The sequence below is a fragment of the Oncorhynchus mykiss genome, chromosome 13, assembly GCF_057628025.1.
Source record: "Oncorhynchus mykiss isolate SJ-2025 chromosome 13, ASM5762802v1, whole genome shotgun sequence".
Lineage (NCBI taxonomy): Eukaryota > Metazoa > Chordata > Actinopteri > Salmoniformes > Salmonidae > Oncorhynchus > Oncorhynchus mykiss.
This window is the reverse complement of record NC_143034.1, coordinates 24,620,255-24,640,093: the sequence shown is the minus strand read 5'-3', so window position 1 is coordinate 24,640,093 and position 19,839 is coordinate 24,620,255. Positions and strand designations below refer to the sequence as shown.

Below are 19,839 nucleotides of genomic sequence, written 5' to 3'. Positions count from 1 at the left end.
TTAGGGTATGTATGTGTCTGTTTATGAGGGTATGAGTCTGTGTATGAAGGTAGGAAGGTGTCTGTCTGTGTGTTTGAATGATTACCATGACTTTGAGTGTTATTGGGTCAGGTTGTGGTTAGGCAGCTCTTGGAGGTTTTTCAATGTATACAGTGTGTTGACTCTGTTAATGATTCCCAATCTCTTCTCTCCTGTTAGGATTCTGGCACTCTGCTCTAGGCAGCCTGCGAAGGACAACCTCTCCCTCTCGCCCTCCACCACAGCGCCCTGACAGAGACGGTGACATCCAGGGTGCAGAGAGGACACAAGAGAAACAGAGTGCGACTCGCCACAGCAGCGTTCCTCCAGCTCGTCCCCCTTCCTCCTCCTCCTCTCGCCTGGAGAGAAGCCAGTCCAACGGGGCTCTTTGCTTCGTCAACCCCCTCTTCCTCCAGACTCACCGGCGGCTTGAGGAAGACCCTCAATCCTCTTCCACCTCTCCTTCCCCCTACGTCACACACTCCAACCCCAGCCCGGGAACTACCGGTGGGACGTCTTCGGCCCCTGTCACGGACCCCAACGTGAAAAGGAAGTCACGCCCCCCTCGGCCCCCGCCCCCCCGTTCCCTCCTATTCCCGCCCCCCCGTTCCCTCTCCCAGCGCCGCCAAGCTCCTCCTCCCCCCACCCCTCTTCCCCAGAAGCCCAAGAGCAGCATGCCCGAAACGCCCACAGCCATTGTTGTCGCCAGGCAACCACTGCAACCCTCATCCAATCAGAACCTTCGCCCCACCCCTCGCCCTCCCATGGGTGCCAGGCACAGCAGCCATTCCAAAAAGACGACGAGCAGCGCCGCCATCCCTGTGCCCCACCAACACCCTCAACACCCTCCTCCCCCACGCCCCAAAAAACCTGACATCGACGCCCACCGGTGCCACATCGCTCTTGATGACGAGACTATCGCCAAGGCTCTGTCCCGTGCCAAGCTTCCCCCGTGCCAGGCACCGGCCATACCCGCTCCCTCCATAGTGGGAAATGGTGTTGGTAGCCCCCCCAGCCCTCCGGGTAAGACCCCCAGGCGAGAGGGACAAGAGGGGAGGCTGAGCGACATGTCCATCTCCACCTCTTCCTCAGATTCTCTAGACTACTCCCACCCTCCCCTCTCCCTCCCCGCCAGCCCCCCTCTCAGATTACGGCATCACCTTGGCAACAACGAGGACAGCAGCGACGAGGAAGACCTCTGTGACGAAGAAGAGGAAGACTACGGCGTCAGCCTGGAGAACGACCTGGAACAGGGCCTCCGTCCTCCCTTCAAAGCCCGCCGGAGAGGGGTCGGAGTCGGGGTCAAAGTTGCGCTGAGCTTCCGGAAAGTTTCTGGAGTCTTCAGCACCTTCATGACCCCAGAAAGGCGAGCCGTGAGGAGGATAGCGGAGCTCTCCAGGGACAAGAGTTCCTACTTCGGATGCCTGGTTCAGGATTATATCAGTTTTGTACAGGAGAATAAGGGGTGTCATACGTCAGGCTTAGACCTCCTGCAGACCCTCAGACAGTTCATGACCCAGATGAAGGCCTACCTGACACAGAGCTCCGAACTGGACCCGCCCATCGAATCCCTCATACCCGAGGATCAGATAGGTGAGTGTTTGTGTGTGTGTGTGAAACTCAGACTACAAGGAATCTGGTGTGTGGGTAGATACATACGTACTTCACATGAACGTCTGTATGAGTGATTTGCTCATGTTGGCTCTCTCTCCAACCACTTCAGCTCTAATAGGGAAGTAACATCTAAAAACTAGTTTCACAGTGACCTAATCCATATTTGCCGTGATAAACTGTCAAGACTTAGCCTGTACAAATTAGCCCAGCTATTTGAAGAACTCCCTATTAGTCCATGTTAAGACAGACTGGTTATAGAAACCAGTGTTGGGTTACGGAGATGCCAGTGAGATGCCAGTGTACCCTCCCTTCCCTACAGTCAGTTATTCCTGGCCTCTCGAGCTTGGCACAAATTCACACAGTGGTGCCAACTGCCAAGCTACATTTGTGGTTCAATTGGAATGGCAAAAATGCCAATTATCTCCCAATCTAAATCCATAAATGTCAGGGATTATTTTAATGTGGGACCGAATATGGTATGAACTTACTAGTGACAGAAAATAGGCCTAGTTAGAGGAGGCTACAATACGTAGTCCTCATTTTGACGACACTGAGCTGAAGCAAGCAAGTGCTAATGTTTGACAATGAAATTGTGATGGAGGCTGACTTAGCCAATGTTGTCAAAGAGGGTTTTCATTGAGTTTGGGCTGAATAAGTATTTGCATGAATATGTAGCCTTCATTTTACACTCGGCTCTTGTCCCTTGTTCTTTGTAAACAACGACAGCCAAGCATTGTTCAGAGAAGAAGTGGTTGTTGACTGACGTAATGGCAAAAGACGCAGGCTATGGAAGGCTTTCAGGAATGGAGAAGTGAAGCTTGGACTGTGCTCTCCTACACTCACTGTTGACATACTATGTCAGTGTAGACTGTATACCCTATGTATAAGATGCATTAGGAAGAAATGGGTGTAGGTCATCGTAATGTCATTTAAAAGCCCAAACTGGATCAATTTACTAGTAATTGAGGTAAGGGGGGTAAAATTGATAGTTTTACTGGTAATTGAGGTAAAGAGTGAGCATGGGGGTAGAGTAACCAAGTCTGTGTTTATAAAGGGAACCAGAGAAAGACTGTCAACACACACAGACGCCCACCGACACACATACACATACAACACACAGGTTGGTTTTACTATCCAAGTGGGGACCAAAAAATGTATTCCCATTCAAAATCTTATTTTAACCCTACCCCCACCCCTTAACCCTAAAACTAAACCTAACCCTAACTCTATAGACAGTTTGTGCTGTTCTGTGAAGAAAATAGTACACAGCATTGTACCAGATCTTCAGTTTCTTGGCAATTTCTAGACTTGACAAGTTTCAGAAGAAAGTTGTTTCTGGCCATTCTGAGCCTGTAATCGAACCACAAATGCTGATGCTCCAGATACTCAACTAGTCTAAAGAAGGACAGTTTTATTGCTTCTTTAATCAAAACAACAGTTTTCAGTTGTGCTAACATAATGGCAAAAGGGTTTTCTAATGATCAATTAGCCTTTTATATTTATAAACTTGGATTAGCTCACACAACGTGCCATTGGAACACAGGAGTGATGGTTTCTGACAGTGGGCCTCTGTACACCTATGTAGATAATCCATAAAATATCTGTAGTTTCTAGCTACACTAGTCATTTACAACATTAACAATGTCTACACTGTATTTCTGATCAATTTGATGTTATTTTAATTGACAAAAAAATTGCTTTTTTGTTTTTCAAAAACAAGGACATTTCTATGTGACCCCAAACTTTTGAACGGTAGTGTAAATCATAAGGCCTTTCCACAAATAGAACAATGAGTCAGATATTTCACCTGAGGTATAAATGTGAAGCATCCGGTTGGCGTTTCCACTCACTACAAAATATGGTGATCAGAGGAAGCTGAGTGGTCGGCAGAGGGAGAAGATAACGCCAGATGGATTTTGGCCGACATTCTGCAAATTTTCTCATCGATGAAACATTTGATCTCCATACAGTTTTCTGTTTCCAAAACTAGAATCTGTAACAAACAGAGTGGACTGCGTTTTGTAGACTTTACCTTTTGCTAAAGTTGTAAAATAAGTTGTTGTTTAGAAGGAGTGCAAGGGTGAATTCGAGTTATTGCACACACGCACTTCACGGAGTAGGCGTTCCCTAACGGAAATATGCAAATAAATGCTAGAACGCGCCAATAGGATCTCACTAGCTCATGCTTGGCTCTGCCCACCTCCTTGCTTGTTCTGCACACTATGATGGATTTGCTCCTATTGGAAACGACAGGCTCTGGTCTATCTTGGGTTAGTTATAAAAATCTTTGGCCTTTCATTGAGGGCCTCGTTATACCCTAACACAGTGGTGTTAAGAATCTCCTGGTTTACAGGCCACACCAGGCCTGCAAGTCACATTATGATGGCTGGCAAAGTGATGTGTAATTCCTATTGGAATCCAGCCAGAGTTAGGATTTCCAACAAGTGGAATTGTTAATCACCTGCAACCTGCATTCAGAATGACTGCTAGGGTAGGGAAGATTGAACACTGAGAGTACCTCAATCATCTAAACTGGAACAACCATCTCAGTAACCGGGTGCAATAAATCCAACAGATTGGATATTTAGAAAACTGTAGGTTATTTATCTTTGTGTAGCATAAAATGTATCAACCAATCAATGTACATGCAAAAACACAGATATTACAGTAAAACAAACCATCTCTCCCTTCAACAGAGCATGCTGGGAAATAGTATATTATTATTTCTTGTATTTTTATTTATTTATACCTTTATTTTGACAGAGTCAATGCTGAGACCAAGGTCTCTCTTCCAGATGAGCCCTGTATAGCACCACAATACACATCAGAATACAATAAACACAATAGACCACATATTCATATACACAATAACAAATGTGTTATTATACACAACAATACACCGAAAGCAAATCATAAATAACTAGACACATTCTTCAGTATAAAGGTCCCCTAACAACCATCTGAGATGCCCCAGAGGTACCAATTCCACCCATTTTAAAGTGCATTGCAGTTCATTCTACCTAACTGTCTAGACACCAAAGGATTCCCCACTTGTCATTTTAAATCCTAACAGTGATGAAAGTCGGCTGGTTCTACGTAGAACCCTTCTTGTCTTCCAAAGAATCATCAAAGAACCCTTTCACCCAAAAACAGTAAAGGATGTTAAATGTCCTAGATAGAACCATTTGCCTAACAAAGGACCCTTGTCTTCCAAAAAGGGTTCTTCTGATCCAACTGGTTCTTGGTAGAACCCTATCTCTCCACAAATAACCTTTTTGGAACACTTTTTTTTCTAAGGGGTGTAGCCCATTGTAAAGGCTTACAGAGGAGGTATAGGAACATAACAAACATTGCCCAACATACAAAGGAGTCAAGGCCAGTCCTGAGAGGAGACAGGAAACCAGCAGTAAGGAAGTGTAGAGGGACGTGTGTGTGTGTGTTTACTTCATGTTTTTGAACTATTAACCTGTGTGTGTTTATCCAGCTCCCGAGTCCATGTTAATAATCTACCTACCTCTCCATCTATTCAGAATCATATTTATTTTATTAGTCGTAGCCAACAGTAAGACGCTACCCAGTTTTTACCTTGGTTGACATTGCTTTGCTAAACGGGCTCATTTACATATAGGAATTTAGTGCTGTGTAGTCTGTAGGGAGTGGGGAGTTTTCTAACCTTACACTTCCCCAAACCTCCCTCTTTTTATCTTTCTTTCTTTTTTCTTTCTTTCTTTTTTCTCTCTCTCTCTCTCTCTGTACACTCTCTCTCTCTCTCTCTCTTTCTTTCTTTCTTTCTTTCTTTCTTTCTTTCTTTCTTTCTTTCTTTCTTTCTTTCTTTCTTTCTTTCTTTCTTTCTTTCTTTCTTTCTTTCTTTCTTTCTTTCTTTCTTTCTTTCTTTCTTTCTTTCTTTCTTTCTTTCTTTCTTTCTTTCTTCCTGGAAAACCCAGCATTGCTCATGTCAAACACCAAAAAGCTGTCCTCCTCCTCTAGACTTTTGCTACTCTCAGGTTTTCCACACATTAGGCCACCAGATTCATTTGGATGAAGGCTTTGCATGATAAAGTGGCAGTAACAAATGAAAATGTATACAAATGTTAACGAGGTTATAACATAAGAATAATAACCAGATGAAAAATAATAGAATAGGCTACGTGATGGATGTAGGCTATTGTTTTATCGAACTGTGTAGTTTGTGTTCAAGCATGTATTATTCTCCTGGGGATCTTGGGGTGATGTCCGTTAGTGTGCAGGTTCAGCTATGGTTATGGCTGGGTTGTGTTTTAGGGCGAGGCAGTGGAAGTAACTCTTGACAGCGTACGCGCACCATTGTACAATAAAATGCTATTGCATGGTCAAACTGCATCTGGGTCAGTTGGTGTTTTTTAATGGTTGTGGATGGTATTTATTTTACTGCATGACGTTTTACAGCGTTTACGTTCACCGTTTCATTGCGGAAAAGCCTTTTCAGTTGCGTGAGATTTATCCCTCTAAAACGTTTTAAACGTAAAGCTCTTGGTTTTACCACATCCTCCTAATTGTGTGAAACATTGATCGAACTCCAAAAAGACGAAGAAAGCCCTGCACACAGCAGTGTGTCTTGATCCAGTTTAGGTTACAAGCCAGTGTGGGGAAGCAGTCACTAACTCCCAACGTGTCTGTGTGTTTTATCTCTAGACTCTGTCCTGGAGAAGGCCATGCACAAATGTGTGTTGAAGCCGCTGAAGGGCGTAGTGGAAGTGGCCCTGCACGACTTCCAGGTGAGCTTTTTCTTCCATTGCAGCACCTGTTAGTCAAGTTAGTAGAACGTTAGTCAAGGAGCTCATGTCTTTTAACAGGATATATTTTAATCCTGAAGTTGATGTCATCATAACCTCTCAGACCTGTGGTTTTCTCCCCTTCTAGTTATTACATTTCTATGATAGAAATATAATAAATAGAAGGAACAATGATCATAGAAATATGACAATTTTGCCTAAGAACACAGCCATGAATAAAGAATGGTACCAACACATCCCCCGAGAGCAACTTCTCCCAACCATCCAGGAACAGTTTGGTGATTAACATAGATGGCGATCATGACCATGAAGATGATTCATAACCTTGTTTGTCTAGTAATTCTATATCTATAATCACAACCTTGACCTTCCTCTCTCTACTCTCCCATTTAAGCACTGGGGCTTTGTCACTTCCAATAACTACATTTCTGCGGTCATAACCTTCTCCTTCCTCTCCTCCTAGGTGAGCAGTGGAGGCTGGCAGCAGCTGAGGGAGAACCTGGCCCTGGCTAAGACCCGGAGGCCCCAGGACCTGGGTGTGGACGGGGCCGTGCCCCCTGACCCCATGGCCATCGAGAAGATCCGCCACAAGTTCCACAACATGAGGAAGATGTACTCCCCGGATAAGAAGGTGTCGCTGCTGCTCCGAGTGTGTAAACTCATCTACACCATCATGCAGGATAACTCAGGTAGGTGGGATTGGGGGGAGAATGTGTTTTGGGAGGGAGGTTACATGTGCAGTCATGGTCATTTGAGAATGACACAAATATAAATTTTCACAAAGTCTGCTGCTTCAGTGTCTTTAGATATGTTTGTCAGATGTTACTATGGAATACTGAAGTATAATTACAAGCATTTCATAAGTGTCAAAGGCTTTTATTGACAATTACATGAAGTTGATGCAAAGAGTCAATATTTGCAGTGTTGACCCTTCTTTTTCAAGACCTCTGCAATCTGCCCTGGCATGCTGTCAATTAACTTCTGGGCCACATCCTGACTGATGGCAGCCCATTCTTGCATAATCAATGCTTGGAGTTTGTGGGTTTTTGTTTGTCCACCCGCCTCTTGAGGATTGACCACAAGTTCTCAGTGGGATTAAGGTCTGGGGAGTTTCCTGGCCATGGACCCAAAATATCTATGTTTTGTTCCCCGAGCCACTTAGTTATCACTTTTGCCTCATGGCAAGGTGCTCCATCATGCTGGAAAAGGCATTGTTAATCACCAAACTGTTCCTGGATGGTTGGGAGAAGTTGCTCTCGGGGGATGTGTTGGTACCATTCTTTATTCATGGCTGTGTTCTTAGGCAAAATTGTAAGTGAGCCCAATCCCTTGGCTGAGAAGCAACCCCACACATGAATGGTCTCAGGATGCTTTACTGTTGGCATGACACAGGACTGATGGTAGCGCTCACCTTGTCTTCTCCGGACAAGCTTTTTTCTGGATGCCCCAAACAATCTGAAAGGGGATTCATCAGAGAAAATGACTTTACCCCAGTCCTCTGCAGTCTAATCCCTGTACATTTTGCAGAATATCAGTCTTTCCCTGATATTTTTTTCTGGAGAGAAGTGGCTTCTTTGCTGCCGTTCTTCATACCAGGCCATCCTCCAAAAGTCTTCGCCTCACTGTGCATGCAGATGCACTCACATCTATCTGCCTGCTGCCATTCCTGAGCAAGCTCTGTACTGGTGGTGCCCCGATCCCACAGCTGAATCAACTTTAGGAGACGGTCCTGGCGCTTGCTGGACTTTCTTGGGCGCCCTGAAGCCTTCATCACAGCAATTGAACCGCTCTCCTTGAAGTTCTTGATGATCCGATAAATGGTTGATTTAGGTGCAATCTTACTGGCAGCAATATCCTTGCCTGTGAAGCCCTTTTTTTCAGGTAATTTGCATGGCAAAGAGGGACTTTGCAATTAATTGCAATTCATCTGATCACTCTTCATAACATTCTGGAGTATATGCAAATTGACATCATACAAACTGAGGCAGCAGACTTTGTGAAAATTATTATTTGTGTCATTCTCAATTATTTTGGCCACGACTGTGCATAGAGTGTGGATGAGTTCCACATATTTGTCTACAGTGTATCTGGTTGTGTATTACACACGATTGGGATCAATTCCATTTAAAGTCAGTAAATTCAGGAAGGAAACTAAAAAGCACTTTTTCTTAATTATTTTGTTTGATAAAACTTTTTTTTGAAATTCTATTGACCCCCAACCTTGTTTTATCTGCATGCTTCTGAGTATGTGTGTTCATGTGTGTGTTCTCATCTGACCACAACTTTCCTATACCTCACCTTGCCTTTCCCCTTTGTACAGGGAGGATGACTTCCTGCCCATGCTGGCCTACGTCCTGGCCCATTGTGACATGTCTCTCTCTCTCTCTCTCTCGCTCTCTCTCTCTATGTACATATTGCCAAAGTTTACTTTGGAGATTTACAGTATTAACATAAAAATAATACTAATCTCTCTCAGGGAGGATGTACGGAGCAGATGACTTCCTACCGATGCTGACCTATGTCCTGGCCCAGTGTGACATGCCTCAGCTGGACACTGAGATCCTCTACATGATGGAGCTGCTGGACCCCTCACTGCTGCATGGAGAGGGTAGGTCTCCCATCACGTCATGAAACTGGAATCAATACCACAGTATACAGTTTGCGATATACTCACGTATACACCAGAATGTATTCTTCACCAACATGCAAACCGTATACGTCATTTTCTACCTCATATGGCCTCGTTGACACATTAACACGTCCACAGTCAAACCCACAGCATGCCCATATTGACATGTATTATATTTCTCTTCCTGGGTCTCCTCCTTCCCTGCCTGCTCTCCCCTTCTCCCCAACCTTCCCTCTCCCAGGTGGCTACTACCTCACCAGTGCGTACGGGGCCATGGCTCTCATCAAGAACTTCCAGGAGGAACAGGCAGCCAGGGTCCTCAGCTCCGAGGCCAGAGACACCCTGCACCAGTGGCACCGCCGACGCACCGCCCAGCGCACGGCACCCTCCGTGGACGACTTCCAGGTATCGCCCTGAACCCCATCTGACCCCCAGGCAGTGAGTTTGAAAGAACGCCCCCCTAAAATGCCTTCCCCGAGACGGGGGAGACAATCTGCATGGCTCCAGTGTGAAGTTTCCCTTAAGTACAGATCTAGGATCAGCTTTCTTTCCCCCAATCCTAACCTTAACCATTAGTGGGGGGAAATGCAAAACTGACCCAAGATTAGCGTCACGGGGCAACTTCACTCAACACCAATCTGCATGAGAAGCGCCGGTGGTGACATGCCGAGACTATCCCTATGTATTTGGATCCGTATTCAAAAATGATCTGGAACTATGAAGACACTTTTGGAAGACAAAAATGTGTTTGATTTCCGGGTTAGGGATGGTCAAGAAGGGAGTGATATTGAGAAGGAAGCTGAAAGGTAGATGAGATAGGACTAATCTAATGCATGTGATTGTGTACTAATGACGCGTTGTCTTGGGTTTTCTCTGTTAGCTCTGAAATGGCTGTGTCTTCCTGTAAACGCCATACAAAGAATAGAGGCTATAAGAGCCGTATCAGCGCTCTTTCATCTTTCTCCCTGTGTGTCTTCAAAAAACAAAAACATTCCTGTGTATTTGTGTCTCAGTTCTGATCCTGCATGAGCACCTGCATATAACTGATATCCGTGTAATGTTCTCTGTCTCTCTCTGTGTCATTTTCTCCCATGTATTTTTGCATGTGTATATTTTATATCTGTTTTGCATGTTTGCATACATGTATATTTGGATCAATGATACCTGTATCACATTCCTTGTATCCCTTCTCCTTCAGAACTACCTGCGGGTCGCCTTACAAGAAGTCAACAGCGGCTGCACAGCCAAAACCCTCCTAGTCCACCCGTACTCCACCACCGAAGAAGTATGCTCGCTCTGCACCTACAAGTTCAATGTTCATGACCCCGAGAACCACGCCCTCTTTCTCATCACTGAGGCAACCAGTCAGCAGCTTGCCCCGGACACACACCCCCAGCGAATCAAAGCGGAGATACACAGCCACCCAAACTCGCAACCCTTCCATTTTGTCTACCGCAGAGTGCCCAACCTTAACCTGTGTATACCAGCTATCCCAGCTAACCAGCACAATGACAACTGCCTAGCCAATTGGATGAATTAAACTGAATTAAAAAGAAATAAAACGTTATTGATCCCTAGAGGGGACATTGGATTTTTCACTAGTTTACAAACGCATACAGGGACAGACTCATACATCAGAACATATAGACCTGAGAGAGCACTGATGGATGGTGGAACAAGTACAATACCTGACTGCTGAGATTGAGGCAGTCCTAATATGGACACCATGCGGGTATGATGGAATGATACTGAATGGTGATGCTGCGGATGTCCTAATATGGACACCGCATACATGTAGCCATAGAATGGTAGTGAATGGCAGAAATTGAAAAATTGCACTGTATGTTTCAACTATAGGGTCAGAGAATGTTGCTGTGTGTTGTGAAGGGATCCTAGACTACTCAATGGAAAAAGTAGTTTCTATTCTTCTTAAAAGGAGACAGAAAGAGGAAGCAGGTAGGGAGAGAAGTGTCTGGTGTCTGCATGCATTTCACTCTCTTTTTAGGGATACGGCACGTGAGTGTCAGGAATTGGTTGGTCAAGTCCAGTGTCGAGGCAGCTAGTGACCACTCTGCAGAGCTGACTCCAGGGCAAGATTCATGACAATAAATGCCAAGCTACATTTAGCATGCTTGAAATTTAAAGGCTATTTCTGATTGAGCCGACAAATGCAGTTTACCGTGAATGCAGTCTCCATAAACGTGGGAACATTGTCATTAAATGTAAAATTGTGCTATAACTTTGAACTTCAGCAATTTGGATTGAATCGAGCCACCCCACTGGGCACAAACTGGTTGAATCAATGTTGTTTCCTCGTTATTTTAAAACGAAAAAAAATACGTTGAAACAACGTGGATAGACAACGAATTGACGTCTGTGCCCAGTTGTCCTGGTGGGATGTGTGAAGAAGCTAAACAGATGCTTTGCGAAGGTTGGCTGGACTTTTCATGTGGATTTGGCGACCCGTATAAGATATTTGAAGAATGGCTTGCAGCAGTATGGACATCATGGCAACTTGCGTACTCTTAAGTCTACAACCTAACTGTCATTTGCAACGCCATATTAAACACACTGCTCTTGCTGGGTATTACTTGTTTTGAAATATTATGCTTTAATTGGAGCAATGTGCAGGTTTCTCTTTTCTTTGAGGTTATCATATTCCCTCGCACCTGCAACCAGATAACTCAGATGTGCGAGTGCTTTTTTGAAATAAGAAATGTAATTATATCAAATTATATAACTGAATATATTTTTTCCTGTAGCATTTTGTCTTGATTATTTTGCTGCAGTTGCTGGTCAACTGTAGACAACATAAAAGTGTAGATTGTGTTTTTATAGGAAAATGCTATTTTATTTGGATTGAAAACGTAACCAGTGTGTTCCTGAGATCATTTCCCCCACGTGACGTACGATTTTATGCCAGTAAATTAAACCAATAAATATTTTGGAGACAGAATCTGAATTGACTCAACTAAACTTTTGTCTATATCAACTGCCTCAGAAAATGGGAATGACTGTATTCAAAGTTGTACTAGAAAGTTGAAATTGTATTGGTTGACGGGAATATACTATTTTTGTTTCTGTCTGTTATCTATAGGGATCACTGGCTGATTCCTTATCAGCTATTGAGAAGAAATGACAATCTAAACAAAATTTCCCCTTGAGGATAAATAAAGTACAATCTCATCTCAGTCAGTATTAGTGTGTATTACTCCGAGAGGTTGGTGATCTCTAAGAAGAGAACGGTCAACAGTTTTATTGAGATGCGTATTGTACAGTCGGTTGATATAATGGTAATTATTCGGTTACAACAACCATTTCTAACCATTGTGATACTGTGATTGCAAACACCTGTATGATTTTTCCATCACTGTTTTGCTGTTATTCAAATCTGACAAGTAGAAACGGATGAGTAGTGTGTTCGATTAATATTATGACACAATGCAATGCTTAAAACACTACTGCTAAACCAACCAAACTGTCTTTTTGATATTGTATATGTTCTGGGGGATATTTTGTATTTATTTTTTGAACTTTTATGCAAAGAAAGTTGATGAAATGATGGGGGGGTTAAAATATGCGAGATGGTGTTGGGTGTCCTCTCCCAAAAGCCCTGTAGTAGCCTTTCTTTGACTATTGCACCCATTACAACTAAAACTCCCTATTATGGGGTTCTTTTGTTGACCTTAGTGACCATTTGTTGCCATGTTGGACTAAAGTAGGAATGAATATACTTTAATAAGAAATACGATGCATTTTCAAATGTTACTCTACAAACAGTTAGTCTTTTTTTCTAGGAGTAAAAACACCACAATGTAATCCATTTGAGCAGTTTTATTTGTCAATTACATTTAGCAAATCACAAATGTGAAACATGAAATGCAGAAATGAGTATTTGTGTGAATATATCCATGATATTAAACAAGTCGTTAAAGCTCGATCGGACACAGTGTTATCCTCCTGGGTGCATTCAGTGGGGTATCCGCCCTTTACGCATGAATCCATCTCCTCTCTGTTCTTTTGCATGTTTTCGATCTGGTGTTGTTTGCCATAAGCATGTGGTGGCCAACACTTCAACTGTCTCCTGACTTTAGACTAGAGCCTTTTCAGACTCCAATGCGTGATTACAGTTTTTTTTTTTCTGAATGCTTAAACTCAAACAGTGATTCTTGAAGCACTATCTCTGAAACCATTAACACTTGGAGCCAAGGAATTTACCAAGTGTGCCAAACTGAATGCACGTTCTCTGCTTTACACTCAGTTTGTAATTTTATAACACACTTTTTGATAAACTGTAATCACAACTCACTGCAACTCACTACACTCAGTTTGCAATTTAATAACGCACTTCTAGCAAAACTGTAAACATTGGTCTCTACATTGCTACACTATTTCGCCAAATGCCTTTCCACATTGACACATGAAAACACTTTTAGATAATGAGTTAACTTACAAATCAGAGCTTGAGCACTATAAATAGGCCACAGGTAAACATTTGGTTTGGACAACAATGGAGGCCAATATTGGACAGAGAGTAAGAGGGGTGAGAACTAGAGGAGTACGAGGAGGTGAAGAAGTAAGAGAAGGAAGAGGTGAAGTAGGGCGGGGGAGAAGGAGAGGACGGGGAAGAGGAAGTGGAGTCAGGAACACAATAACTGATGAAATCATGTTGTCAGCCATGGCATGAGCATTACTGGTACAGTAATATGTACTGTACTTTCATAATGAGAAGGATCTATCACTAAAACCATTCAAATGTTTTTACAGAACTGCAAGAAAACCAGTATCTGGTGGAAGAGGTCGTCTGTTCACCCCAGAGCAGGAGACCCACATTGTAAATATGATCATTGCAAATAACTGCATCAGACTCAGAACTGCAGGACCACATAATGGTAGATAACACCATATTCTAAAACGTCAACAGCAAACGTCAACAGCGTGAGTGTCTCTGCACTGTCTCGTCTACTGAAACGCAATAGAATTAGGATGAAGCAGCTGTACAGAAACCTGTAAATATTTCTGAGATATGAATCCTATCATTGGTACTGGATGTGGAAGTGTATGGTGCTACATCATATTGACTGATCCCTGTCTTTTCATACTGTGCTACATTGTTTTGTCTTGTCTCTTTCAGAGAGACATGGAGCGAGAAGCAGATGCAGTGCATCATGAGCTAATATATGTGGACGAGGCAGGTTTCAATCTGGCAAAATATCATCGGACACCGTGCCATTATCAACGTCCCGGGACAACGTGGCGGCTATTAGTCAAAATGGCGTCCTTCACCATCATGCAATCCTAGGCCCATACAACACTGCACACCTTATCACATTTCTGGACCGCCTCCACAACAGACTAATCCCGAATGACCAGTGGCCAGAGCAGCCCAGGTATGTTATCATCTGGGACAATGTTAGTTTTCACCGGGCTGCTGTGGTCCGCAATTGGTTCACAGGTCACCTACCCACTTTTCATTGCACACAATCTACCCCATACTCTCCGTTCTTGAACCCTATTGAATAATTATTCTCAGCATGGCTTGGAAAGTGTGTGATCGCCAGCCACACCAACGCATAGCCCTTCTACAGGCATTGGAGGAAGCTTGTGGAGACATCGATCAGGGGTCATGCCAGGCCTGGGTACGGCACTCCAGGCGATACTTTACACGCTGACTATCGGGGTCTTAATCAGATCACGGCGAGTTACCCGCTACCGCTCATAGCCACAGCGATAAGAGTCAATGCACCAAATTAGATCTCAGGAGCGCTGACAACCTGGTGCGTATTCGAGAGGGAGATGAGTGGAAGACGGCTTTCAGTACCACCTCTGGGCACTATGAGTACCTCGTCATGCTGTACGGGTTAATGAATGCGCCATCAGTCTTCCAAGCCTTTGTAGACGAGATTTTCAGGGACCTGCACGGGCAGGGTGTAGTGGTGTATATTGAGGACATTTTGATATACTCCGCTACACGCGCTGAGCATGTGTCCCTGGTGCGCAGAGTGCTTGGTCGCCTGTTGGAGCGTGACCTGTACGTCAAGGCTGAGAAATGCCTGTTCTTCCAACAGTCCGTCTCTTCCTAGGGTATCGCATTTCCACTACAGGGGTGGAGATGGAGAGTGACCGCATTGCAGCCGTGCGTAATTGGCCGACTCCCACCACCGTAAAGGAGGTGCAGCGGTTCTTACGGTTTGCCAACTACAACCGGAGGTTTATCCGGGGTTTTGGTCAGGTAGCGGCTCCCATTACCTCACTGCTGAAGGGGGGCCCGGTGCGCTTGCAGTGGTCAGCTGAGGCGGACAGAGCTTTTAGTCACCTGAGGGCTCTGTTTACCTCGGCTCCCGTGTTGGCCCATCCGGGTCCCTCTTCGGCGTTCATAGTGGAAGTGGACGCATCTGAGGCTGGGATGGGAGCCGTGCTCTCTGGTACACCACCGAAGCTCCGCCCCTGTGCCTTCTTCTCGAAGAAGCTCAGCCAGACGGAGTTAAACTATGATGTGGGGCACCGGGAGCTGTTGGCTATCGTCAAGGCCTTGAAGACGTGGAGACATTGGCTTGAGGGGGCTAGACACCTTTTTCTCATCTGGACTGACAACCTAAATCTGGAGTACATCCGGGCAAGGTAGGTCATGTTTTTCACCCGTTTTGTATTTACCCTTTTCGACAGACCAGGCTCACAGAACGTGATGCTCTCTGCGCTTTTAACGGACCTCTGAGACTATCACAGTGCAGGTGCATTTATACGGAGACTTGATTACACACAGGTGGATTGTATTTATCATCATTAGTCATTTAGGTCAACATTGGATCATTCAGAGATCCTCACTGAACTTCTGGAGAGAGTTTGCTGCACTGAAAGTAAAGGGGCTGAATAATTTTGCACGCCCAATTTTTCAGTTTTTGATTTGTTAAAAAAGTTTGAAATATCCAATAAATGTCGTTCCACTTCATGATTGTGTCCCACTTGTTGTTGATTCTTCACAAAAAAATACAGTTTTATATCTTTATGTTTGAAGCCTGAAATGTGGCAAAAGGTCGCAAAGTTCAAGGGGCCGAATACTTTCGCAAGGCACTGTATACATTACATTCTGTATCTCCACACGGTTTAAACTAATACTTATATTTCACCTCCTTCCTATAGGCCAAATTTAGACTGTTACAAGAACACTGTCCTTACAGATTTTGCATATCGTTTATGAGTTAGCCCCGCATATTTATGAACGGCTGAGCCTGATATCCCTTGTGGAAAGGTACCTCGTGAATCGACATAATGTATTCAAGTGAGCAGACACCTAAGGCAATTGAATTGTCCTTGGTGCCCACTCTCTTACCTTATAATTCTGTATTCCTTTGTGACTAACTTGTTTGTATACAGGTAGACCAGAAAAACACACATCCCCCATTGGCAGATGAGAGGCAACCCTGATTAAAAGCACCCCGCTACTCATCAAAGCAAATGTTATTTATCATCAGTTGTTCCCTAAATAAAAAAAGCGGTTTTGAAATCAAATAAAATTGCACCTATACACTGAAGGACGTAAAGCCAAAAGTCTGTGTACGCTTTTCCTAATGCAGTGAAAATTATTTTTTAAATAGAATAATGAAGTAGGGCTAAGCTTCATGCTACACCTTTTTTTGGGGGTCTAAATTCACTACTTTTACACACCAGCCAAGCGTCTGGGACAGCGCGATGCTTCCCTTATGATTCATATTATTCCAACCTCATAGGTTGTAAATATATATAAAACACTGGAAAATGACATTTTGACTGCACTGGCTCTTTAAATTGTTAGTGGCCTGGCCTCTTGCTTTCTGTGGGATACTTTTAGCTACATTCACAAGTACAATTGATTAAATGTAAATAAATTGTGCGGGGTTAATAAATCATTTATAGGATTGGAAAAGCATGAGATGCAGTGCCATAGACCGTTGTGCCACTCGGGATTTATGCATTCACAGACTGATAAAAAGAGTGCAAAACACATTTGAACCATTATATACATATGTTAATATTCGTTGACAATATCCATGACATAAAACATTTGTCATTAGATTGGAGTTGAACACAATATTGTGCCCTCGCCTTCAGTGGGATATGCGCCTTTCATGCATTAATCAGTCTCTTCCTCCTCTCCTCTATTGCTCTGATCCACAGTCAGCGCACCGCTTCGGACCTTTGTGGGTGCAAGACCCTCAAACAAATCGGTGGCACTGTGCACAGCTTTCATGGGCCTGGTTCCGTGCACACTGCGTCTTCACCTGGCACTGTGTTCTCTTCCCAGCTGGATGGGTGCCCTGGAAGGAGGCGGTGCGGCCTTGGCTGCCTCCTTGGCGGCTGCAGCTGCCTTCGTCTTGGCTCATGTGGTTCTCACGAAGCTCCCATGCCAGATCCATGATGAAATCCCGCCGCGCATTGTCTTGCCGGTACACTGGGCGAACAAAACGTGCGCGTTGATAGCAGCCAGGTCGAGCAGGTTGTAGAATACGGCAACAGGCCAGCGGCGAGTACCCCCTTTCACCGTGAACTGTCTGGCCATCGTATCCACACCAACCTGGAATAAAGTACTAAACATTAGCACAGTAACAGGACGAAATTACTCTTTGTTACAGAAGTGCACAATGCATGAAATATGGCAAGGTGCGCCTAAATGTGTAGCCTAAATGTATAGAACTAATAGCCTACATTTCTGCTGTTATAGTGCGTCAGGGTCTCTGGTTTTCTCTTTGTGTCACCGCCAATGGCAACGGTCAGATGCATAGTACTCAGGATGCAGACATTTTTTCTAGGCTTCTTTCTGTAAACCTTAAGTGTTGCTTTGTCGTGCTTCGGCACCGCTGTGGATAACAGCTCTGCTTGTGACTGGTTACATGCAGATGGAGGCACCACCCCCACCAGGCTTGTGTTCTTGTCAATCAACTTATTTGCCAATGGCAGTGATGTGAAGATCTCGTCTGTGTTTACATTCCTACCCTCGCCAAGGTAAGGTTCTACAAGCCTCATCACCACATTTTCAGGACGCTAAGATTCATCTTTCCCCAGATGTGGAAAGACATTCAGCACATACTTGCTGTGAAGTCAGCTGCCAACCGAAACTTCATGCGTAAAGAGACATTTCGTTTTCGTGGGGAACCATTGCTCCTCAACGGTGATGTTCACTCCTGGCTTGTAAGAGGTAGCACAGTTCTGTAAAAAAAACATTCCCATTTTCTGATACTAAGGGGAATTTGTCAGTTTCCAGGCGCATTCGTCTGGTCGCTCTTGCATCAAAACGCAGGTATCACATGATTTCTCTGAAGCGGTTCCGTGGCATGGTGTCTCGGAAGAAAGTGATCCCATACCTATCTGACCAGAGGCTCTCCAAATGCGTGTTCTGGACATACAGGAGCGCAATGAACGCTTCCAGCTCATCCACAGACATGTCCCACGTTTTGTCGTCTCATTTTGCTCTGTGCGCCTCAGCCACAGTATGGTCCCTGATTTGCAGCAACATCTCCATGTCACATAAACAATGAAAGCAGTCGAATGCTCTGTCAATTCTGGGTTTTGCGTAAGGTGCAGGGCCCGACTCCACTGGGATTCCATTCTGTGCTGATAATCGACTCGGAGCATTGTCAGCAGGCTCTTTTATCCAAACCGTGCCGCCCGTCCCCGTCTCCTCTCTCTCCATCTCAGTTAGTGACGCCTGCACAGTGGGCATCGTTCGGGCTCTCTTGCGCGGAGGCAGATCAGGCTCCTAATCAGAATCGCAGTCAGAATCAGAATGTAATGAAGTATTCCCCCTTTCGTTATCCGAGTCGATCTCAGCATCAAGTTCCTCCCCTCCATCTCATTCAAATCTCGTAGCGTTATCAGCGCTTCTCGCACCTCAATTCCCGGTTTTGTTATTGTACGTCTCGGTTTCAGTGTTGCCAACTAATTTTCAGGGTAAATTGCTAGAGTTAAGGTTGATTTGTTGCTAAATGACGTTGTGATGTCATTCCGTAGAATACGCAATAACGTTACTCAAATTGCCTGGCCATCTCGGCAAAAAATATGATTTCACATTTGTTCAGGTACAGACTCTCACTTTTTTTCTGTACAATTTTCATTGAGACACGTTGATTGATGTTGTAAGTTCTGTTCAACATCAAACATTCGTGACCAACTATATTCATTGGGTTTGGCTTGTCGAACCCGAACTACTGTTGCTGCAATTTGCTGAAATTGCTGCTGCCTGTGCACGAGCTGAGCGCCTGCTGCTGACGTCACTCACAATGCACTTTTGCAGCCAGGCACGTCTGTTTTGACTAAGTATGTTACAGAGAAATCGTTTTTGTGTCATTTAGAGGGAAAGTGAGTGCATTTTAGCATTTGAGTTACCTTTCAAAAGTTGGTAAAAGTTCCAAATACATTTTTTAAACTAGCTACATTTGTTGCTAGGTGCTGTTTGAAAAAGAAGTTGCCAGGTTAGTCTGAAAAGTTGCTAAATCTAGCAACAAAATGTGCTAAATTGGCATCACTGCTCGGTTTCGCTTCCAGGCCACCCCTCTCTCGTTTCTCCTTCTGTGATAATGGCGGTCCGCAAACAAACGTTAAAGGTGCATGCCACCACCTACTGAGCAGGAGTTTGTGGTCAATCACGGTTTACAACATTAGCGCCACATTTCTAAATCTTCCGACCCAATAAAATATTTCTGAGTAATGAAAAAGAGCCCCGCTAACGTCTAATAGTACAGTTTATTTTAATGAATGTTATATTTTTTGTGAATGTTTTAATACTTATCAGCAATTCATGTACAATATATAAAATAAACATTTTTATTAATT

At 44.1% G+C, this 19,839-nt stretch overlaps 1 protein-coding gene and 1 long non-coding RNA gene across 11 annotated transcripts in view; one reads left to right on the top strand and one right to left on the bottom strand.

Annotated features, from left to right (window-relative positions):
- The window catches only part of LOC110485774 (ras and Rab interactor 2), a 50,678-nt gene extending 37,707 nt beyond the window's left edge, over positions 1-12,971 (top strand). For 3 of the 10 annotated variants that reach the window (XM_036940427.2, XM_036940426.2, XM_090195856.1), the window contains 6 exons: positions 199-1,611; positions 6,304-6,386; positions 6,868-7,093; positions 8,881-9,012; positions 9,275-9,438; positions 10,232-12,971. In XM_036940427.2, coding sequence (XP_036796322.2) covers positions 199-1,611; positions 6,304-6,386; positions 6,868-7,093; positions 8,881-9,012; positions 9,275-9,438; positions 10,232-10,573 — 2,360 coding nt within the window. In that variant the 3' untranslated portion in view covers positions 10,574-12,971. Of the gene's footprint in view, positions 1-198; positions 1,612-6,303; positions 6,387-6,867; positions 7,098-8,880; positions 9,013-9,274; positions 9,472-10,231 lie in introns of all 10 variants that reach the window. The other 7 variants (XM_090195854.1, XM_036940428.2, XM_090195857.1 and 4 more) reach the window with 3 other exon arrangements.
- Positions 12,972-16,903: 3,932 nt separating this feature from the next.
- Positions 16,904-19,530, bottom strand: LOC149978793 (uncharacterized). Its single transcript, XR_016485768.1, has 2 exons — positions 19,393-19,530; positions 16,904-17,584 (listed from the first exon to the last, which is right to left on the bottom strand). It is a non-coding gene; the product is annotated as an uncharacterized LOC149978793 (long non-coding RNA).
- Positions 19,531-19,839: the final 309 nt, after the last annotated feature.